Below are 25,388 nucleotides of genomic sequence, written 5' to 3' on the forward strand. Positions count from 1 at the left end.
ATCACAATCCCAGAGTGACTGGTTTATATAAAATGATAAAAATTTCATAAGATGTCATATAAATATGCATCAGCCAAAATATTCATGTTTCAATTAATCATGAAAAGTCTGTACCACCTCTTTAGGATTTAATTAAACAGAATGTTCAGGGCATTTTCTTTCTAATCTAATCTTCAAAGAGCTATAGAACATTTTTCCACTTTACATTCCAGAAGGGAAAGTTCAGATTAATTACTCGAAGATGAAATCAAAATTGTATTTATTTATTATAGTGAAGAGAAGTATGAGATTAAGCATTTCTGGAATGCCTTGCTGAAGTTGTTTCAGAAATTGCCTTATCTGGTGACTTTTAGAAATAAGGATGGCCATTGGCCAGTGAGTTTCTTGGGGCATTTGAATCATGGCTATAAACACATATACTAGCTTACGTGACCAGGGGCAGAAGAAAAACAGGAGGGCTTTAATGAACCCCAAGCAATTAAACTGTAATTTTAATTGTAACTTTCATGGGAGTCCCTTTGCAACTCTCATGAGAGTCCAAGACTGAGGAAAAAATTCTGAAAATATTTGCTGGTGATATCTATTTTCTCCAGTAGTTCCTAGAATGCAGACATTCAGATAATCATTTCAAGAATTGAATTATATTTGAGTTAAGTTACAAAGCAGTCTGAGGAGACTCCTATGTGTTCCCCATGACCTGGGCAGCATTCTGTCAAACTCATTGGAGCAGCTATATTTAAGAAGGAAATAAAGAGGCTGGGACTTAGCTCAGTGGTAGAGTGCTTGCCTAGCATGCATAAGGCCCTAGGTTCAAAACCCAGCATTGAGGAGGTGGGGGAGAGGAAGGCAGGCAAGTAACTGGGGTTAAAGTTTGCTTTTTTTTTTTTTTTTTTGCAATAAAGACAAAAGGAGACCTGGGGTAAAACTTGAATTACTGATCCATAAAATAAAATAAATAAGTAGACAGCCACTATTCAGTATCAGGCACAGTGCACGTCATCATTGGTCAACATCATGTCATCTTAATCACAACCCCCAACCAACAGGCAGGTACTAACACTATCTTCACTATCTTCATTTTGCAGGTGGGAACATGAATTTGGAGGCTAATTGGCTCCAGCTTACACATGAGTACATATCAAAGTCTAGATGAAGACCCAGACATCTGATTTGACAGGCCTAGCTCTTGACCACTACACCTTGGAGACCAGACCTTTCTAAGCATGTAAGATTACATACCATCCACACAAACTTCCCTCCACAAATAGGACTAGAAACTGTCACAGATTCTGCTACTTACAAAGAACACTGCTCAGTGACACTCCAGTAGACAAAATGGAATCAAAAAGGTCAAAATGTCTTTGAGACAGCTGAAGTGTTAATCAATATTTCCTGATTGATCTTTTTTTTTTTAAGTTAAAGGTCTGCAGTGCAAGCCTTTACTTCTTTATGACTGTGAGACTGGCTCTGCTGCATGTGTTCCATATGAACTTGCACCAGCAAGTGCTACTTCAACACTAACTGATAACATAGAACCAGTAATATGTGGATCTCAGGAAGCTATTCTGTTTGCAGGCTAGCAATGCTCTTGCCAGCTCTCTCTTTTTTAAGGAGCAGGGAATCACAACAGGACATGAATAAGATTGGCTTTCCATGTGGATGAAGTGGGAGAACAACTACATCTATAATTTCAAGGGTGCCAGTAAGACTACGCAGACTTCAAAAAATTACTCCTCCACTGCTCACTGAAATTCATTTCTACTGTTGGAGCATCATTTCTTTGGCTAATGTGTTTTATATCCCATTAAAATACAAATTCCCTGCAAGCAAGGAAGCTCAATACATATTTATAAATAATGGCTTCTATTCTTTCTTTCTTTTTTTTTTGGGGGGGGGGGGGGTACTGGGGATTGAGCCCAGCGGTGCTTAACCACCAAACCACATCCCAGCCCCTTTATATTTTCTATTTTCAGATGGCCTCACTAAATTGTTGAGGCTGGCTTTGAACCTGCAATTCTTCTGCCTCAGCCTCCTGAGTCACTGAGATCATAAGTGTGTACCACCATGCCCGGCATGAGTGATTCTTTCTGAAGAGCAACTGTTCACAAGAATTGGGGGAAACTGCTGGGGATAGGGTTCCAATGACAAGGGCAAGGGGGATAGAGGACAGAGGGTGGGGCATAGAAGTTTCTGGTCATTGCTTAGCTGATGTCTAGTCTTGGGCATATAGCTGGAGGACCCTGAGGGAAACCAGAGTAGACCAAAAAAAAAAAAAAATACTGTCTGTATCATTATACACTGTAACATAATGTCAAATATTCTCAGAGTGCCTTTTAAGTATGTCTATAAAACCAGTAGATGTTGACAGGCATATGGAAGAATAGCATATAGGCAGGAGTTGCTGGGAAAGAGATGCAACAGGCAGATGCTTATGACAGTCTCAAGGGGGTGATGACTTTTTTAAGTAAAAGAGGTAATAGATGTTCAATGCCTTGCAAACCTAGGTTGCTACTATTTGAAAGACAATGGGGTTGAGTGCAGAGAGACAGAGACATTGTTAAACTACTAATATCACCCATTCTAGTCAGGGGATATGGGCAAAATGACAAAGAGGATAGGAACATCCACTCTAATGAAGCTGCAAAGTTGAAATGAGGATCAAATGAAAGAAAGTATGTACTTTCTATATGTAAATGAGCTTCCTTAGAATGACAGACAATTAGAGCCACAAGAAATGATAAGTGTCAGCTATACACAATCTCCAGAGGCCTAGTGACCAGACATTACTCTCTTTAATCCCCTCTCCTCCCATGGAGGACATCTGTAAAACCATGACCCTTGAATACAAGGAACAACCCAGTAACTGGTTAAATTTCACTAAGATTAAGAGTAAAGCCATGAGAATTAATAAAAGCCTCACTTACTGCTATTCTTTTAAAAACTTACTTAACTTGAATTAATAGTTGACAAGGTGTTGCCAAATATATCACTGCAGTGCCAGATATTCTGTAATTAATAGATGGGAATTCTTTGTAATTATTACATTAACCATCCACACATGGGTGGATCTTCCTAAGTGTCTGAGAAGTTTGCTCCTTTAAAAAGTATCAGAGTAGCAGCTAAAAACGTCTGCCACCTTGGTAACAGAGCTGACGAAAATTCCCAAACAGAAGAGTCTGAATTAATAAAATTTTATTGCGCTTTTTTCTCATTAAAGGGACAGATACAATTAAATGATAGAGGCCCATGCAACTATATGAGTCTTTGTAATACCTAAAATATCCCTAGTTTTCTCTTGAAATTAGATTTGAAGGGATTTCAAGAATTTAAATAGTTCACACTCCTTTAAATAGACTAGTACTTAACCCTGAAATAAAATCTAATCTCTACACATAAACCAAAATTGGGTTCCAATAAGTTAAAGAAATGAGCACTTAAAATAACAGAATAATGATAGAATTTAAAATTAATTTTCAATTTACTAATGGAACTCTTCTGGTCCATATTTAATTATTTATCTGTGTGTTCTATGTAGATATAGATAGGTAGAGATGGAAAGGGTGTGATTCCAGGAATAAATAAACATTTACACACAGGTCCCTGTGCTGGGTAACTGGTCAAGGATATTGGGTTGAATAAGACATGGCTCACTTGCAGGAAAAAAGGTAGGAAAGTGTGGCTCCTCATAGGACAGGTAGAACGCAATGACAGACGTTCTGAGAGATGCTGGAGAGTTAAAGCACATTTGAGTTGGATCTTGAAGGACTTGCAGGGGGAGGAAATTCATATGGAAAGGACAGAGTGGCAAACAGCTGAGGGTAGGCAGGAGTCCTGAAAGGCATGCATTTGACCAAGACTTGTGTGAAGGGAATTTGGAGATTAGACCAATGTTCATGGGCCTAAACAAGGAGCTCAGTGAATGTCACTTGGTTGTGGGGGTGTGGGGCTCTTCTTTATTTCATATATAACAAGAAACTCCTAGGTGTTTCTCAATAACATCTGATGGGATCCCAGGTGTATTGAGAAATGTTACTTCAGCAGGATGGATCAGAATTCAGAAAGATTGGAATCCAGTTCCACATCTAGAAGTCTTGAGCAAAATGAGAGCCGGGTCCACATCTCATTTTCCCTTGTGTGTTCAGTGCCTCGCACACAACAGTACTCAAACCATGTTGAATGAATGAATAAGTGGACAGATACATGAATGAATGCATAGGAGAAGAGAGGAAAAGGGATGAAATCCTGAACACATAAGTGACAGTGGAAATGAACAGAGGACAGATTTAAGAGTGAAACTAAACAAAGACCAACAAGTTGGAATGTAGCTGACCCAGAAACAATTCAAATTATAGAAAGTTCATCTTCTTGTGTTTCTAGTTAAAGAAGACCAGAGAAAAGTCCAGTGAGTTCTTTGTGGAAATCAGAATCAAAACAAAATGAAGTTGTTTTACATCCCTTCCCCACATATCTTCCCAACACTAAAACAAAGAAAGAAAATAGACCATAAACTCACAAAAATAGTATAAATTGGGCATCTCTATTCTATAAACCTGAAATCCAAAAAGTTCCAAGATCCAAAACTTCTTGAGGGCCAAGGGGATACCACAGTGAAAAATTCCTGATGGATCACAAAATGCAGGTACCGCATATATAAAATTCCATTCAGGCTATGAGCACAAGGTATATATTAAACATAAATGAATTTCTTTTTTAGACTTGGGTTCCATCCCCAAGATATCCTCATACATACATGCAAATATTTCCAAATCTAAAATACCCAAAGCACTTTTGGTTCTGAGCATTTCCAATAAGGGACACTCAATCTGCAATTCTCTGTTGAATACCACACTTAACTGGGATTCTTTAACATGACACTACTAAGCACAGTGGCTCTGGCTGGGTCCCTGACATTGATTTGAATATCTCCCGATGATTGCTCTGATTTGCCAGTGAAGGGGGTCCTTGTAAGTCTCTTTAACAACCTCGTCTCTGAATCTCAGTATCTGCTGTGGAGTCTATATTCTCATCCTAAAGAAGTTGGAGTAGGGGGCTGGGGCTGGGGCTCAGTGGCAGAGCACTTGCCTAGCATGTGTGAGGCACTGGGTTTGATCCTCAGCACCACCAGAAAGAAAGGAAGGAAGGAAGGAAGGAAGGAAGGAAGGAAGGAAGGAGGAAGGAAGGAAGGCATTCTGTCCATCTACAACCACAAAAATAAATAAATAAATAGATAGATAAATAAGTAGGTAGATAAATAAATAAATAAATTGGAGTAGAAGGGGAAAAGGTAAAACTTCAGAATAAGGAAAACTCAGAGACCTATATGCAACATTTCCCAAAGCACATTTCACACACACTCATCTCATGGGGTACTAACTGGGTGTTATTTTTAAAAAGGCGTCCATGATTAAATATGTAGAAACCCCAAGGGTAAACAAAGTTCAACAATAGACTTTTTACTGCAGGACATTTTGGTTCCACCAATGTATAATTAAGAGTCTTTAAGAGGGACATCAATTGTGCTGTATTTCACAAATTTGACCATGGACATGTCTTTTCACAGAAGATTCCCAGGTCTGAACTTCTGAGGAAGTCTCCCCGGGGCATGCTGCTCCACTGCCCTACATTAGCACTGAGGCATAAGCATTTCCATGTGGGTCATTAATTATCAGGAAGGTTTTTCCTCTTTTGCCCAGAATTGGCTCCTTAGTTGCCAGGAGCCTCCTTTGTCTGCACTGGGCAGAAAGACAGCCATGTGGCCAGAGCTGGACACACTGACCAACACCTACAAGTCTGCCAGATTGACCAGAGACATCCATGGTCACAAAGTCCCAAAGTGTCTATTACATGCATCAAACTCAGAGCAGGCAAATCTTTTCCTGTAAAATCCTAAAGAAAATGGCAGAAATCAACAATAAGGCAAAAGGAGAGTAATACTGCTCTTAACAGACTGGACGATTCCTATTCTCTGGGTGACTGCCATAGACAGGGGCTAAGTAAAATCTTGTCTCTCATCCCTGAACCTTGAATCTGACCCTCTGAATAATCTAAGATGCTCTGGGACAATAATGCTGCAGTAGAGAGGTTCTCTACTGAACCTCTCTTCCCCCTATGGCCGGAGCCCACTCAGCATCCAGCCCATGATGTACATGATTAGGGACGAGGGAGTCAAGTCAAAAAGTGTGCACCAGCAAGTCTGCTGCTGATAGAAAAGTTAATCTGAGCCTCTGCCATGCCTCAAGGGACGCTATCTCCAAAGAAATACAAATGGTGGTATATTAGGACTAAAGCTGTTTTATATAAGCACCTAAAAGCAAGAAAAGCATTATTAAAAGAATCAAGACAAACTGACTGGACATTATTAACAAAATACTTATCTAATTTAGCTTTTGGCTTCTATGTCCAAAGCCTCTCAGACATCTTAGCAAGTCATGTCCAAAACTGCACTTGGACACACACCCCTCAGCCAGGCTCCTTTACCATGTTTCCCATCCACCCAGTTATTTGTTGGCAGAAAGCTGCATTCTTCTCCATCTCACCTTTCCCATTCTGTTCTCCTTAAATATTTTTATAATATACCCATTTGTTCATTCAATAAATATTCATCAAGTCTACTTATATGCCAGGCATAGATTGTACTGCTCTCCATCCCAGTGAGGCCACCAAGACTTCCTGCCCATAGTACAAGTGGCCTCCTCACACTCCTATTCATTCACAGGGTAGAGAGAATGAACTGGAGTTCATTCTCTCTACCCTGTCTCCAGGGAAATCTAAACATAAATCTGACCACTGCTCTCACCTGCTCAAAACCCTTCAGTGGCATCCACTGCCCTCAAAATGAAGGTGGAACTCCTTGGCATGGTCTTAGCAGTCCCCATGACCAGGCCAGCAACTCAGCCCATTTACACTAAAGGACTCTGGCTTCTGGCCCTTCCTTAGGGCTCTTTCCATTTTGAGCCTATACATGTGCTGCTTCCTCACCCTGTACCCCAAAATCCTTGACCAATTCAGTCCTTTCTATTATATATTAATCCTCATCTTAGGAGGGTCTTCCCTGGTTTCAAACCTGGTCAGATCTCACAGCAGTCTGGAGGTGATAATCTTCATTTGATTGAGGTGTGTTGTTGTTGTTTTATGTCTATCTCTTTCACCAAACTGTGAGCCAGGTAAGATAGGAACCATGTCTACCTTGTTCACTAGAATGAAATGTTGACCTAGGGATTCAGCCTAAGAGGGGAGGAAAGCAGAATCCTGACAAGCCAAGGGCACCATCTTTGGTAATCACTCAGAACAAAGTTGGCTTAGAGGGAAATACCAGTGAAAAGCTTCAGAACAGAATGGGATCATTATTTCTACTTTTGTCAACCAAATTCACAAACTAAGTCTTCTCAATTTAATAGGAACTTTGAAAATTTAGCATTGGGAATGCCCCTAGAATAACCAGAAACACAGACATCCTCTAACAAACAAAGGAAGGCACAGCTAGCATTTCTCCTTGGAGACCTGGGGCAGGGTATCTTGAATGTATGATCCCAAATAGGTCATAATCCCAAAAAGAGCTTAGATAATGCCAAGAAAAGTTCTAGGCTGCCTTCAGAATCATAGGAGTATGTGATTTAGTATTGATAATTAGATGGTATTCCCACTTCAAAAGTGGGTTCTGGTCTGGTTTCAACCATTAATGCAACTAAATGACCTTGAGAAGGTCATTTAGTCTCTCTAGACCTCATTTTCTTCATCTGTAAAACAGAGCCTTTAACTAGATGTACTCATAGGCACCTTCTAAATAAAATTCTAGGATTCTAAATCTCTGAAAATAACAAGATCCATTTAAAGGAGTGCAGGCAAAGGGTATTCTTTTTCCTTTACTTTTTCTTGAATCTCTGACCAAATTACTTCACTATTTTTCCTTCTGTATGGTCACCACTGTTGTCCCCCATCCTTACTATAAGAAGCTGAGCAATTGCTTTGGATGATAGGTCAATTTTAGAATGGCTCTTTCTGAGGACCACAATATTTACATCACTAAGAAACTGGTACTCTTGTTTTCACTCTTTTATTATATATTTATGCTGAACTTTAAAGGGAAAAGATAAATATTCATTTTCTAACTTTTCAAATATGTTCCATTAACTTCTGGTCTTTCTCTGTGGACTTCCATACACATGGTATCTTTATTCTGAATGTCCCAGAAATCAGAATCTGAGACAAAGATATATGAGGGTGGATTATTGAGCATATGATTCTGGGAAGTAGGAGAGAAAGACAAGTGGAATGAACCTGGGAAGGAGGAAGAGATAGCACAAGCCTGTGTTATTGGGTTGGCCACTGCTAAGGGAGGCTGGTGTTCAAACACACAGGTAATCATTGGAGTTTATGAAACGTTCTTCAGAACTATTTCCCCAGGGGACAAGAGGTAGAATTTATTCATTGGGTCTCATCCCCCATTGATCTAGTCTGCTAATTCCCTTACACTTTCAGTTGGCACATGAGTGAATGATTGTCATGCATGGGATGTCCAAACTGGCAAGTCAGAGAAATCCCCCATCAGGGAACTAGAAACTATGTCACAGGCATAAGGCAGGATATTTTCAAAAGGCACATGCCCAAGCTGGTCAAAGTACACCAGCAATCCCATAGCCAAGAGGATTCAGAGTGGTGCACACAAATGTCCCTACACAAGGCTGCCACCACTGTAGAATAGTCTCTCAAGTGCAGTATTACTGACATTTCAGCCAGATCATTTGTTGTGCGTTGTCCTGTGCATCAGAGGATGTTCAGCAGCATTGCTGGCCTCTATCCACATTCCCTCTCCCAGCTGTAACAACCAAAAATGTCTCCAGATATTCCCACCTGTTCCCCGGGGACCAAGTTACCCACTGATAAGAACCATGAGTGTAGAAATATCGTGAAGTCTGCTTTTGTCCTTCACCCATTCTCCTTAATATCTCTCCATTTTGCACCATATCAAAAGTCACACTCAAGTAGACCACACAGGGGATATGTATGCCTTATGCCTAAAATTTAATTTTTAGGCTTCACCATGATTCATTTGCATTTAGCTGGATAATTCCTTCATAATAAAGAATGATGGGATTTTAAATAATCTACATGATTTGAGATAGTCATGAACAGGCTAGATGTAGGATTAAAATGTCAAAATTACATTATTGGACTTAATTGCTAAAGTTTTAAAGAGTTAAAATTCTTTTTAACCATGGAAACACAGATATCTAAGCAGGATTCTTAACATTTTATGAGACAAGGATCATTTTGAGAAAAAGGGACAAGATTTCCCTAATTTATGCATAAATGATATGCACACAATTTCACATTCCACTTCAAGGCCCACATTTGCCCACCTAAACCCATCTGAGGAACCCCTAAGAGTCCATCTTAACTATTACTGATGAATGTTTGAGTTGTCTCCAGTTTTTAGTTATGCTAATGCTTAATGGCTTCTATAAAGATTCTTCTTCTGTCTCACAAATTCACACATTTATTTCAAGTACAAATCTAAGATGCAATTATCAGATGCTGAGATATATGTTAAGTTCAGATAATAGATATTGCCAATAAGCTTTCAAGAGTACTTATATTAGGGGCTGGGGTTGTAGCTCAGTGGTGGAGCACTTGCCTAGCACATGTGAGGCACTGGGTTCTATCCTCAGCACGACATAAAAAAAAATAAAATAAAGTTATAAAATATATTTGAAAGAAAAAAGAGTACTTATATTAATTTAGCTATGCATGAGAGTTCAGTTGTTCCATATCTTCCTGAGCACTTGGTAATGTTAGCCTTTCTCGGCCATTCTAATGTGTGTGATCTGTTATCTCATTGATCTTAAATTTTATATCCCTGATGATTAGTGAAATTGAGCAACTTTTAACATATTTATTAATCACTTGGACACTTTCTTTGGTGCAGTACCTATTTATATTTTTTTTTTTGCTTATTTTTCTGTTGGATGGTTTTCTTTTTATTTATAATGGTTATTTTTTGTTTGTTTGTTCATTTTTTTTTTTGGTCTAGGGATCAAACTCAGGGATGCTTTACCACTGAGCTATATCCCCCCAGCCCTTTTTATTTTTTATTTCGAGACAGAGTCTTGCTAAATTGCTGAAGCTGGCCTTAAATGTATAATCTACCTGTCTTGACCTCACCAGTAGCTGGGATTACAGATGTGTGCCACTGCACTGAATTTATAAGAATTCTTTATATATGTTTAAATGAACCTTGTATTGAGATATTATAAACATAATAAACACCATCTCCTATTCAATGACTTGCCATTTTATTCTTTAAAAAGATATTCTGTAAACAGAAATACTTCATTCTATAAAGAGAAACATTTCATTTTAATATAGTTTATCTAATCAACATTTTCCTCTATGATGCGTGGTTTTTTGTGCATAGTTTAAGGATACTAGCCTATCCTAACTACATATATATTCTTCTAAGCTCTTTCTAGAAACTCTTTGTTTTACTTGCCACATTAAGAATAATAATCCTGGCTGAGAAGAATGGCACATGCCTGTAACCCCAGCTACCTGGGAAGCTGAGGCAGGAGGACCACAAATTCAAGAACAATCGGGGCAACTTAGTAAGATGCTGTCTTAAAATTAAAAATACAGCTGGGTGCCGTGGCACACACCTGTCATCCCAGCATGTTGGGAGGTTGAGGCAGGAGGATTGTGAGTTCAAAGCCAGCCTCTGCAAAAGCAAGGTGCTACAAAACTCAATGAGACCATGTCTCTAAATTAAATACAAAATGGGGCTAGGGCTATGGCTCAGTGGTCAAGTGCTCCTGTGTCCAATCACAGGTAACCTCCCCCCCAAAATTAAAAATACAAAAAAGGGCTGGGAATGTACAGCTTTTTGGTAGAATACCTCTAGATTCAATTCGTACTACGGCAAAAACAAAAAAAACAATAATCTGTCTAAAATTGATTTTTGTGAATGGTATGAGGTAAAGAAACACGTTTTTTTCCATGAGCACATTTATTGGAAAGATTATCCTTTATGTGGATACTGACACACAATGTGGGGAAGAGGGGCTGGAAGTTCACTGGAGTCAACAAAGGGGAATGAAGGGAAAGGAGGGAGAGTGGGAATAGGAAAGATAGTAGAATGATGGGACATAACTTTCCTGTGTTCATATATGAACACATGACCAGTGAAACTCCACATCAGGGACAAGTACACTCTACTGACATGTATATCTAAAAAGAGCAAATTAAAAAATAGTATGTGTAATAAAGTATCCGAAAGCTTAAAAAACAGGAATAAGTATGATAAAATATGAAATTATATTTTCATTACTAAAAAAAAAAAGGATTACCCTTTCCCCACTGCTCTACAGTGTCATCTGTGCTATCATCTACTGAATCTTTATGTTCCCCAAATTCTTCTGTTGAAGCCCTAATTCTCAATGTGATGGTACTTGGAAATGGAGCCTTTGAGGGGCAATGACGGTTGGATAAGGACTTGAGGGTGGGTCTCTCGTGATGGGATTAGTGCCTTTATAAGCAGAGACACCAGAAAGCCTACTGTCTGTCAACTTCATGAGGTAAGAGCAAGAAAGCAGTCATCTGCAACTGGAGGCAAGAGCCCTCACCAGACACCAACCCTGGTGGCACCTAATCTTGACTTCTAGTCTCCAGAAATATTAGAAAGTAAACTTGAATTGTTTAAACCACCCAATCTATGAAATTTTATTATGGCTACCTAAACTCTCTTAAACCTTTGCTATAAATCAAAGAACGGATTATATTTGTTTCTGGACATTGTCACATTGATTTATGTGTATATCCTTGCATTCTTTTTTTTTTAAGAGAGAGAGAGAATTTCTTTAATATTTATGTTTTAGTTTTCGGTGGACACAACATCTTTGTTTGTATGTGGTGCTGAGGATCGAACCCGGGCTGCACGCATGCCAGGTGAGCGTGCTACCGCTTGAGCCACATCCCCAGCCCCATATATCCTTGCATTTTTACTTCATCATTTTAATTATTCTAACCTCATAATAAGCCTTGAGCCCTAGTCATATAAGTCTTCCAATTTTTTTTCTCTTCAAGATTGTCTTGGATATTATTGCCCCTTTGCCTCTCCATGCAAATTTTAGAAACAATCTTTTAATTTCCACAAAATTGAAAGGCAGGATTCTTGTCAGAATTAAATGAAATACATAGATTAATTGAGGAAGAATATGCCTCTTTACAATATTTAGTCCCTGATCCATAAACATGATATGTTCCTCCATTGATTTATGTTTTCTTTAATTTTTCTGAGCAATTTTTATAGTTTTTGATGAAATAAGCTTTCACATATTTCCTTAGATTTCCTGAGTATTTTAAGGTTTAATGCTATTTTAAGTAATATTTTCAAGCTTTGCTTGTTTTTTGGGTTTTTGTTAGTTGTTGGTACCAGGGAGTAAACCCAGGGGCACTGAACCACTAAGACACATCCCCAACTCTTTTTATTTTTTATTTTGAGACAGGGCCTTGCTAAATTGCTGAGGTTGACATAGAATTTGTGATCTTCCTTCCTAAGCCTCTGGAGCCACTGGGATTACAGGCATGTGCCATAAGCTTTGTTTTTTGTTCTGTGGTTAGTATATAGACTTATAATTGATTTGAGGGTATCGATTTATGTTTAAAAATCTTGATAAGTATACTAATTAATTATAATAGTTTACCTATAGATTAAGTTGGATATCTATTCAAAATGGCATTCTACCTTTCAAAACTCTTTAAAATGTAATAGTTACCTTATTATATTTTTCTGTGAATTCCAGTACAAAATTGAATAGAAAGGTGATAGTAGTTATCTTTCTCTTGTTCTTGACCTTGACGGGAACACTTTGAATATTTCCTCATAATTCCTCATTAGACATGTCTGTTGTGAGTGTTTTGTGGATCTCTTGTCAGATTAAGGAAGTGTTAGTCTACTCCCACTTTTCCAAGAGTTTTTATTATTTATTGTGTTTTGTCAAATTATATTTATGTATCTACTAAGATTGTATAAGATATTTCTTTATTCTGTTAATTTGGCTAATTATATTGACTAATTTTTAAAGTTTAAACCAAACCAACCTTGCATTCCTAGAAAAAAAAATCCAAATTAAATATGATTTATTATCCTCTTGCATATAACTTGGCTTAGTTTGCTATAATTTTGTTCAGGATTTTTGCATCAATGTTCATGATGAACAGAAGTTTTCAATTTTAATGTAACTCAATTACATTAAATTATAACTTGCCTTACTTAAAATGCCCTTGGCACATACTTCGATCAATGTTGTGCCAGGATTATAAAATGAGTGAAAGTATTTCTTCTTTTTCTATTCCCTAAGAGAGTTTCTCCAAGTTCAGTTTTATTTTTTCCTTAAATGTTTCATAGAATTTACCACCGAAGCCATCTAGATCTAGAATATTCTTCATGAAAAGAACTTAATTATTTGATTTCTTTAATAGATGTAGGGCTACTTATGTTTCTGTTTCTTCTTGTGCCTGATTTGGTAAGCTAAATATAATATGACTTCTCTTTTACAGAAATTCTAGGAATTACTTCCAATGATCACTGCCTCTGTGTAACATCAAAATGATTAGGTCTATCACAAACTGAATTTAATTTCCATGCATGTCTGAGTTTGTTAGGATGAACCAACTACTAAGTATAACCATAAAGATCTAATTTTAAAATAATAATACTAAATAATTATGTTTAATAGCATATGGATGATAATAGTCTTTATTTAGTTGCATTTCCTATTTCTAGCACTTTTCATCTTTAAAATTAGATCTATTATTTCAACTCACTCATTCAGAGTAAATATATTAACAATCATTGGAAGGTGTCCTAAGTGGCATAAATCTCCCACCAGATTTTTTTTTTTTTTAAAGGTAGAAAAAGTTTATTTTGTAGTGCTGGTTTTCAATGAAATGCTTACATTTATAGAGTATTTTACAACATCATGAAAATGTCCCACCAGATTTTTGACTGCTATACTTATACTCATAGATGAGTTCGCTTTAAATTTGTTCAATCAACTAAGAACTATATATTAAAATATATTTTTATACTAAAATATCCCTTTCAGATAATAAAATCAGGTGAATGATTAACTATACAAGTCACAAATTAGGATCTTATAAATGTAGGAAAATTACAAGTCACCTAAGGTAACCACATCATTTGCAGATGAGGAACTAAGGATCAGAGAGGGTAAGTGACTTGCTCAAGATTAGATAGGTAATAAATGACAGAGCTGGCATTAATTACACTGGCCTCCTGGTTATTGCTCTGACAGTCTTTCTACCATCCCATGCTACCAACCAAATTATACATTTCTTCTAGTATTAAGAATGATCAAACATACAAAAATTGCCTGACACTTTTTTAAAGAACTTTGTATTAAAAAAAAGAAAGAAAGAAAGAAAGCAGAACCCATATCATAATTACCTAACACGTTAATGTTTCAATTGGGGCCTTTTATTATTATTATTACTTTGAATTTCAAATGACTATCTTTCTAGTCTATATTGTTTCAGGTACCATTTTTTTTCAACTATATATAACAGTTCTTGATTATCTGACTTTCTGGCTCCTTACTTTTTTTTTGTACCAGGGATTAATCTCAGATGCACTTAACCACTGAACCATATCCCCAGCCCTTTTTATTTTTTGTTTTGAGACAGGGTCTCACAAAATTGCTTAGGGCCTCCCTAAAGTTTTTGAGGCTGGCTTTGAACTTGTGATCTTCCAGCCTCAGCCTCCTGAGTTGCTAGGATTACAGGTGTGCTCCACCACGTCCAGCTACACTACTTTTAACAGTCCTTGTACTTCCACATTGCACTCTCCAAATACAGTTACAATTATACCATACATTCTAAAATGAAACTGTAATGATGTTTTGATTATATGCCAGTTATACTGTAAGTTCTTAGTAGTCGGGGATAATGATATATATTTGTATTTATTTGTCTAGTACAATGTAAAGAACATTTAATAAATACTTAATGAACTAAAATACTGATGTAGTGTTTTGGATAACCTTGTGGTTATGAATATGAGAAATAATGCATAGGTTCAAATATCAACTCTGCCACTTATAACTTATGTGACCTCAGGCATGTTGTTTAACTTCTCTGTGTCTCAGTTTACTCATCTATAAAATAATAACAGCGGCATCCTCATAAATTCATTGTGAAAATTAAATGATATAATCTATTAGAACATTGCCTAGCCCATAAGAATTATTCAGAAATTATTAACTATGATGAGATTATATCACGTTATTAACTGCTCCTATTCCTGCCATTCATCATAATTCTTCCTATCCCTATCCTAAGTGACTTAGGAAACTGAAAGTTCAGTGAATCTCTTTTTTATTTTTTGAGAAATATATCTGGTACATAAATAGTAAGTCATCCAAATCCCATTAACTCTAGGTAATTTTATTTAATAATCATATTTTAAGAGTTGGACAAATAAATAAAACGCCAAAGCAATTTTGATTAAATCCTGTTTTCTCAATGGCTATTTGGAATACATCATTCATATGCAAGCCCCAAGAATATTGAATAACAGATAAAATAAATAATGACCATAATGCAAACCACATTCTGATTCCCACTTTCCTGCAAGTAACAACTCCATGTAAGACTTGTAAGAGCCAAAAAGTAACATGCTTATTAACTGTGGGTTACTCAGCTATATACATAGAGCTTAGCAGATCACGCGGGTGTTTCCATATTCTCAGTTAAGCTAATTGTTCCTTGGAGTCCAGTTCTTATAACCTCTTAGGAATTTCAAGATTTGCCTGAAAAAACAGATCATATTTCCATGACTATGCCTGAACACAAATTGGAAAAGATCACTGAATGCAAACCATCCTGGAGAACAGGAAACGGTCATTGTTTTCAAAGAAAGGCCAGACGTTCCTGCACACAGGAGATCAAGCTGGCCTTAGGAGACTGAGCTTATCTTCTTACACATGAACCTGGGCATAAACCTGGGCACATAATGTGGACGGGCTCCCGTTTTCCCTCACCCTTGGGCACATGGCGAGGAATACAAATACGGGCACTTATCATTGGAGGCAAAAGACATTTTATTCAAAACTGCCACACGAATGCATCAAGAAAAGTATATTCCATCCTTTTTTCGCATTGCATCTCATTTTTAAAGTATTCAGGGATTTACCAGGGATTCTGGACTCAGAACAGGCGAGTTGTAAGCCTGTGGGAAAACCTGTCAAAAGATTCGAATCTACAATGTGGTTTCCTAGATACACAGTGTTTTCTGCAGCAGTGAAGCTTCACTCGATATATATATATGTATATTATATACATAATATATATAATATATATAATATATATATTATGTATATAATATATATAGCTTCATTTCATCTTGTGAACAAAAATAATTACACAAATAATTTAATTGATTTTTTTTTTTAATTCTTGGGAGTAGAATGTCATCATGGTGCAAGTCTGAAATGAGGAGGAAAAAACTCCTGGTTTTGGCTCCAACTGGGCTACAGTTGACCCTGGTTGCTCTGACCAGAGGTTGATAAGATGGAGAGACCCAAATCCTCCTAACTACTGCAGATAACAGATGTGTGTCCATGGAGCCAAGTGCTGTTACTCTTGTAAAGCAGTAAAGACTATTATAAGGTCTTTGTAAATGATTTTTTTTTTCAGAAATCCCTTCTTAAGCCAGATGTAGTGGTGCACACCTATAATCTCAGTGGCTTAGGAGGCTGAGGCAGGAGGATCATGAATTCAAAGCCAGTCTCAGCAACTTAGGTGCTAAGCAACTCAGTGAGACCCTGTCAATAAAAACAAAAAAGGGCTAGGGATGTGGCACAGTGGTTGAGTGTCCCCGAGTTCAATCATTGGTACCAAAAAAAAAAAAAAAAAAAAAAAAATCCCTTCTAAATGTTTTACTTCAATGGTCTAGCCTCAGGGGAATAGGGCAGGGACCAGGTTTTAGTGGAGACTCACTACAGCTCAGTTCTTGCCATCCATTCCAAAAGCCCTTTCCTGGCACAGTCCTCTTTGAATCAAGTCCCAAAGGACTGGGCCCATATTAAAACCTTTAACATGAGAAGAATTACAGCAAGGTGACAATGCAATTAACCTGAGTAATCTTTCAAAATTCACTGATAATATATAATTTTTGCTACTTTAGACTCCATTCATGATGTGATTTTTTTTAATTAGAAAGAAGGAGGTTTTCAGATCTGTTCAAACTAAAAGAATAAAGGCATGTTTGCATAAAAAGAAAGAATTGGTCAATGCTTTTCATTGTTTTTCGTATTCTTACAACAGTTTTTCAAATGGCTGCTCTGCAGCTTTATTCTGCTCACTTCTCAGACTCTGCAGAAAAGTCTGTGATTATTATTTAAGGATCATGGTGATTCCCTTCACTGCATAGGGGGGACAAAAGGCAAAATCAGGGCTATTATCCTGTGTTTATAACAAGTCTATCACCATAGTAACACCTGCGATGTCACAAACAGTACATCAAGGACCAAAGGCTGTCTCTGAGGGGGAAGGGCAATTAGCCTCAAAGATGGACACACACATGTAAGGTCAAAGAAGGGTCAATGCTGTGATAATCACCAAGACACAGGGTGCTCCCCTTCTCCAGAGGAAAGAGGGTGGGCCAGAAGAACAGTTCCCCAGGCCCAGAAGCAAGCTACACCCACACTTCTGTACACAGCTGTGCAAAAGGAGTGGAAATCCAAGCAAATGTGGTATCACTGTGTTCCCAATCATGAGTATTCCACTGGGCTCTCTGGCTGCCAAGACATGGAGGGGTTCCAGTGGTAAGCCTGCCCAAGTGCATGAAACACACTCTAGCAAGGGAACCAGTGCCTGGCCAGATGGAGCCCTCTGGTACCCTGGAAGAGAAGTAATTCCCTCGTGGTGGCAAGTACTTAAAAACCCAAGCTAGGTTCTATCCCCACCATGCCATCTCGTTCAAAGACCCACAGATTCTTAGGGTTAAAGAAGTCTAGGTTCTCAGGGTAAGATCAACTCTCCCAAAAGATAGACACTTTTAAAAAATACCCTTTTGCAGGAAGAAGCTGTATATCCTGCCACTGGAGGATATGGAAGTAGAATATTAATAAGCATTATTATTCTGATAGTCTAGGGAAGCTTTATAAAAGTATTCTGAAAATGTAACCTTATATTAAAAAAAAATAATGGAATCCATAGCAGCAGGGCACCCCTGTAATCTCAGCTACTCAGAAGGCTGAGGCAGGAGGTTCGCAAGTTCCAGACTAGTCTCAGCCTCGAACTTAGTAATCTTAGCTCAAGTGCATAGAAGTCACCTTACCTTGAGGAAGCTACTTAACCTATCTGAGCGTCAGTTCTATTTAATGATATCTAACATGCAATTTCCTAGAGTTATTGTAAAGACTGAACTGAATAAAGAATGTAAATGAGTTTCATAAACTCTAAAGGATTTAACACAAATGTAAAGTATTATTAGCTTACAGTACAACATAGGAATCCAAAGCATACATACAATCCTCATCTTCTCTATCCTGAGAGATGGACACTAGCATGACACAGTCATTGCTAAATTGTTCAGGGTCTGATTAGCAGAAGATAATTAGCTGCTGGCTATTGTACCCTTTATCAGTAACCTTCAGGAATGTCTTTGGTTAACATGACAGGGAGGGAGACCTCGACTCAATTACCTTGAATAACAACTCTGGTAAAAGTTTTAGTAAAGGAAGAGTTGAAATAATCAACCAGGTGGAAGTTTCTGTATAATGTATGAACTTGAATGACTTAATTAAGAGCAATGGAATCCTTGCTTTATATCAAGAAAGCTGTGGTTAAGCTCAGACAGGTTGGGGCTAATCCAGATAAAATACTCACATTCTCTCAGTGAACCACTTGTCTTACATATGTGCAGTAAGATTTGTATATATTGATATACAAATTCAACAAATATTGGTGTGCCAGGGCTCACTGTATACCCTTAAGACCACTATTTTCCTGCCCTTTTTGTTGAACCCTCCTTAAATTATTACACAGCACACCTTGTCAAGCCCACAGCCAGGTTCTGAAACCCTATTCATCTTCTTGTTATCGTGAGACTTGGCTAATCTCACCCTAGTACAAGCATCAGCAAACTATAGCCCCTGGGTCAAACCCAGCCCACTGTCCTTTTGGTATATAAAATTTTAAGGGAACACAGCTATATGCACTGGTTTATATATTATCTATGGCCACCTTCCTGCTACAACAGTGGAGTCTAAAGTGACAGAGGTGGCATGGCCCACAAACCCTAAAGTACTATCTGGCCCTTTACAGAAAATGTTTGGTGACCCCTGCCCTAGATGGCATGACTAAGAACAATTCGTTTCTCTGGTAAGTTTCAGTTTAGAAACAAACACAGTAAGCTCCTAGAAAGCATAAAACATTCTTGTTTCTTTGTCTTGTCTTGTAGAACCCTCAACCTTATAGAACGGAGTCAAGGTTAGAGCAGTTACAAAAAAATTAAACATGTCCTTCCCTACTTTCTGTTTTCCACAGATGAGTGCCTTGGCGTTCCATGGTAGACAGTATAAAACCACTGGTGTTCGGTTACTCTGGTCTCTAATTCCTCAGAGTTCCTATGTCTAAGACTTCCAAGGCTCAATTTTTGGCCTCTATCCCTTTGCATATTTATTTCCTGATCTGATGTGGAATTAGAGTTAAATAGGAGCTGTGTGCTTGAATTCCACGTGGCTGGCTCAGCAGGAAACTCCAGGGCAGGTTTTTTGGCATGCTGAATTCATGTTAGCCTCAGCTATGCTAATTTCTAAAGCTGTTTGCTTTGCACAAATAAATCTTAGAGACGAATTTGCATTTGGATGCACACCTTTTTATGCACAAATTATGTGCATGATAACTCTAGGGCAGAATAAGGACTGAAAAAATAGAAAGTATGGTGTTTACATTTCCACAACAACTCCATGAGGTAAGACTGTGCCCCACCCACCCCTTTTATAGATGGGAAAACTGAAAAGAGGAAACCTTACTTAACTTGCCCACATTGACAAAGCAGGCTATTGACAAAGCCTAGAATGAAAAATCAAACTTTCTGATTGGAAGCTCATAGTCTTGTCACTTAGTCACACTACTTTATTGATACACGCAACATCACCTCTCACCTAAGCCATAGAACATATATCCAAACATGAATGCTACTATTACAAAATAAGTTGCTCTCCCCCACCCCCAGTTGGCCTACGCAAAATATGACTTTGGTCCTTAGGAGAGAAATTAGGACCAAAAATCACAACCAACCAATCAAAGGAAAATAGAAACACTAAGGCAACTTTATATGATATGCCAATTATATTAGTCATGAGATAAACACAATTATATAAATGATTTTAACAAGTAAATGGATTTTAATGACATATCTAAGGATGTCAATATGAAAGGACACTTTTACTGCTAAAATGTAGTAGACCAACAAGAGAATGTGGCTCTAACCATGAAAGAAAATGAAAAATGTGAGCAACACTTAGACAACAATGTAAATACATCCATAACATAAGCCCGGGAACTTAAATCTACCAATTTCCTGTTTATGGAAACATAACCAAACACCTAACTTCCCTAATAAAAAATACAAGCATTAGCTTTAGAATATTACAATAAATGCTGTTATTGTAATTCAGTATTTATCATTGTTCAATCTATTACACAGAAAAAATAACTAGTGTCACAATTAAGCATACTAGCATAATTCCAACATTTTATAGCAAGCCAGATACAATATTATTTAACTTTTTTCTCTGTGTGAAACATATCAGTAGCCAAGCTTGCAATATCATAATGCTCAGCTCATTGCCATCCAGATCTAATACACTGCCATCCAATTTTCTGGAAATATAAAAGAACTGATTACATTTTCATGCAAGTGAAATTCAGATCTCCATCTTTTTTAAGCTCTCAAAGACAGCTTTCCAGGAATTAGAAAGAACTCTGTGGAAACAGTGCATAATCTAGCTAGGTTCTTGAATGGATTTAGACGAAGGCATATTGAGGGACATGCCTGCCACATGTCCTTTTACAAAACTACCCTCTTTCTTCAGAAACTCCAGAAAACCAGACTTTCCTTACGTACTGCACAGTTCAAAATTGCTTTTTTTTCTTGCTAATCAGTCATTGTATTTCTCTTATTAAAAAAAAATTAAACCTTTTTTTTAAAAAATAAGTGAATTCAGAGAAGGAAAATAATTATTTTGTAATTGGTGGTAAAACCTAAGCAGTAGTAGGGGACTTTTCCTGATGTAACAATAAAATACTTTAAATGAGACATGCACTAATATTTCCCATCTACAAAGTTGCTAAAACAGTCCTCAAGTTCATTTGAGCACTTAAGAGTTATTTATACTACAGTTATGTGAATGGTTATCATTGGAAACTCCAGTAATGCTTACCTGCTGGTGGCTTTATGAAAGGTGGAGGAATTAAAGGTACAATAATGGGCACATTGCCATGATCCTTTGACCCTGCAGGTGAGTCACTGACACTGAGTCCATTTCCAGTGGCAAGCCCTGAATAGCCTGTGCTTATATTGTATGGTGAAATAACACTGTCCTCGGGTAATTTTGGTTTTGGCAAAGAATTTTCTGTAAAAGAAAAAAATGATATTCAATATGACAAAAGAACTTATTCAGCAGACTTAAAGTTTCCCTTATTTCCTCGACTAAAATGGTCATGTAACAAAACAAGTTCTTCCTTGCAAACCTTTAAACAATTTACCAGAACTCCACAGTCCATCCTGGAGCTTTTAAGTTTTGTTACCATAAATTTCCAATGGGCTCCTTTATAATTTGCTCCACTATGATAGCTAATATCCCAGTTGAATCATGGTGATGAATTTTAGCACTGTAAAATCCCATAGAAAATTGAGAGGCAATTAACCTTTTCCACATACAAAGTGATATATAGCAGGCAAGGCTCTCTGGCTACCAGAGGGAAAGCCTAAAGCAGCTTTGTGACTAGTTCCCACCCAACTGTAAACTTAAGACTATGCTATAATCTACTGAACCAATGAGAAAGAAGCGGATGATTCAGAAGAAAATTGCTGTGGCACCAAGTATTGATGACGCTCCTCAAAAATCAACAAAAAATGAAAATAAAGAAAACTTACCATGATATAAACTTTATCCTTGTATTTGAATCATCAACAAAAAAAGCTTCAACCATGGAAAACAACGTTTTCCCTATAATAGCATATTCTGGCACTCTCTCTTTCCATATTCCCCAGGGGCAAAGATTATTACCTAGGCTAAGTATTATACGAGCTATTAGTCTATAGAATTTAAACTCATGACTTGCATTTTTCATTTACAGTGAAATTGATGACACTATCTGAGTAACACGATATGTACAATTTCATAGCAAGCTTAACATAAAATTTGTCACGTACATTCAATTCCACACACATGCCTGCAGGACAGCTCATTTACATTTTGTTGCTTAGCGTGTAAGAAGAAAAAAAAATACTACCTCAAAGACTGAAAAAAAAAAAGTGCTTGAGCAGGTAGTTCATGCCAACAGATTTTGAATACAACACAAGTACTGGGCAAATTGCAGGTGATAATGCACAATTAGTTTTACCCACATTTTATTAAAATTTCCCAAATTGGTTGCTTCTTCACATGTTCCTCCTCTTATCTTGTATAAACAAACCCTTATTCCAAATTTAGGTTCATAAATTCTGTGTTCATACAAGCTTTCCCCTTAGATATCTGGCACTGCTGTCCACTGGTACAATCAATGTAACTTCGACTCTGCCAATCCTCTTTAATTTCCACTCTTTGGCTGGGCTTCGATGAAAATTCTTACAGAAACTTATAGGATCTAATCCTCTATTCCCCTCTTACTCCTCTTCTCACCCTACTCAAGGGTGTGGGGGCAGAGGAAGACTGAAAACTTCAAGCACAAAATGAAAAAGAATTCCTACCCCAGAAAAAGGAAGGGGGTTTACGAAAGGAACAGAATCTCTCTTAGAGTCTGAAAATGTAAACCTAACATTGCACATAGCAGGAAGTCCTAGTCCCTGACAATTGATGGCATATCAAAGGGATCAGGAAACTAGAAGTTAGCAAACATTGCCCCTTTCTATGAATTTGTGGGAAGGACCACAGCACTTAAAGTCCCGAGTCTTTGTCTAGTTCTTCCATTGCTGGAAGGAGATTAAATTGTGTCTATTTTTATTTTAGGTTGAGCTCTTATGTTCTGTGAAGTTCTGCTTATAGGAAAGCACTACTGGAGATGTATAGTTAAATCAACCATGGGCATAGTCAGCAAAAGGAGTCCCAAAGCAACTCAGTTCTGAAGAGTTGTGATAGTTAATCCTCTTTCACATGAACAAAGGGACATTAAATGTCATTACCTTTGAGAACAGAAATGTGCTGCCGGCTCTCCCCATCTGTAGGGTAACTCCTGAATTCAATATCTTCACCATCTTTTAATTCAACCTTATCATAGCCATACCAGCCAAGGAGTTCATTCATGGTGTTTTCTGCAAAGTTCTGAAAGAGAAGCATAGGCTACTACTTATTTCTATAATCAATAACTATTTGAAAAGAAGACATAAATTGAATTGTTTGCCTTGCCCCATTTAATGTCAGCCTTACCCTTCTTCCCCTAGAGTATTGTTCATTTTTTCAAATCACGTTCAAAAATTGTAATGCATTTAAATCACAAAATGACGCATCCAATTATGACAGGCCTTCAGACATTTGCAATTTAAAGATAATGAGAAAAAATGGTATTTGTCAGTTTTGCCTATGAATAGGAAGTCATATTTTACCATATTCTTCTGCAAAGTCTGTATCCCACACTAACACAAAAATATTGTAAGGTAAAGCATAAGAAACAGCTAAGAAAAGATTTTGAAAATGAAAACAATTAATCAACCTTTTTGTGGTTCAGATTAATTTAAATTAGAATTGCTTTCTGATTCAGGTATTGTTACTTAACATGACTCTTATCTCAGATAAAGCAAAATCTCAACAAAGAAATAATTTCTCGATTGTCAACCATTATTATACAGAAAACTGAATAGGTTACAAGGGTCTCCCTTTTTAAATTTTCCTCTTTGCAAGAGTATTTTTTTAAAATCAAGGCACAATTTGCTTTATAAATTGTATTGGTGGCAGATTCTTTCTCCACGAAATGAAAGGTCATTATGATTGTATTCTGATGAGTGACATAAAAGTACCAAATAACTTTAAGGTTACTAGCCAGACCAGGCTTTGGATAATGTATGAAGTCACTTTACAAACTATAAGTCAATATATAAGTGTAATTTATTGTTACTGTTATTAGAGATATCAAAATTTGAAAATAATGAGTATATCTAGATGGATTTAATGAAGTGTTTATTTTTAATAACTCATCAATTGCTCGATCTGGAAATAAGATGTGAAACTATGCATGTTAATGATCTTAGTGCTCATATGTACCTTAATAGTCTATCTGGCAGGGCACCATGAGTCTCCGAGACTGAGTGAGGAAAACTATATATTCTAACCTTCTCTGTGGCTCACAGAATCTTTCACTATTCTCCTAGAAGCTGTCATTTCTGAATTACACTAGGATGTATAATTTATGTACTTGAAACAAAGCACCAAGGCTAAGCTAGAATGTACACAGCCTCAACGTGTGAGTTCCATGTTTTCTCAAATTTCAAGACTTTAGATTTCAGCAGGGGTTGCATAAAAAATAAAAGATAATACACTACTAACTCCATGAAAACAAACCTGACATTTCAAACCACCCACAGGATGCTACATTTTTTGCTTTAGTACCCACTTAAGCTCTGAACTCCAACTGGGTCAATCTGTGATGGTATAGTGCACCAGCAATTTAAAAAAAAAAAAAAAATCTAGCCAGATTGATTCAATGTGACCATCCACAAGGCCAACAGTCAGCCATATCAAGCTTTAGTGAGGCATTTATTCTCTCTGATGGCTGATCCTGTCCACATTAAATAGACATTCTTTTCATGAATGCACAAAGATGATATGATCGATATGAATAATAAGCTCAGCAACTTCAGGAATACCACTGAGGAGGACTGGGCTAAATGCTGCTGTACTCAATCAAAAGAGATCCCTTTAATGAGGCGTCACTCTCCCCTAACACCTAATTTCTTTCACTGAGGCCGAGTGCCTGACTCAAGAATGACAGTCCCTAAGCACACAAATCAAGGTCCTCCATCAGTGGTCTGGCAGCAGAAATCTCCAAGGATGAAACTTACCTTGCATGGAAAAACCAATTCTCAACAGCATTAAAAGCCAAGTTCAAGCCATCCTATTGGTCTGGATGCTATCTGTCCTGATCTCTAA

General features: G+C 37.3%; 1 protein-coding gene across 4 annotated transcripts in view; it reads right to left on the reverse strand.

The window, feature by feature from the left end:
- The window catches only part of Sobp (sine oculis binding protein homolog), a 160,306-nt gene that overhangs the window by 122,883 nt on the left and 12,035 nt on the right, over positions 1 to 25,388 (reverse strand). For 2 of the 4 annotated variants that reach the window (XM_046430496.2, XM_046430494.2), the window contains exons 2-3: positions 23,429 to 23,567; positions 21,465 to 21,656 (exon numbers count right to left, since the gene is read on the reverse strand). In XM_046430496.2, the coding sequence (XP_046286452.1) occupies positions 21,465 to 21,656; positions 23,429 to 23,567 (331 nt within the window). Of the gene's footprint in view, positions 1 to 21,464; positions 21,657 to 23,428; positions 23,568 to 25,388 lie in introns of those variants that run through there. The other 2 variants (XM_058575267.1, XM_058575270.1) reach the window with 2 other exon arrangements.

Source organism: Marmota monax, unplaced genomic scaffold, assembly GCF_021218885.2.
Source record: "Marmota monax isolate L192 unplaced genomic scaffold, Marmota_monax_Labrador192_F-V1.1 WCK01_AAM20220418_F8-fsc00013, whole genome shotgun sequence".
NCBI lineage: Eukaryota > Metazoa > Chordata > Mammalia > Rodentia > Sciuridae > Marmota > Marmota monax.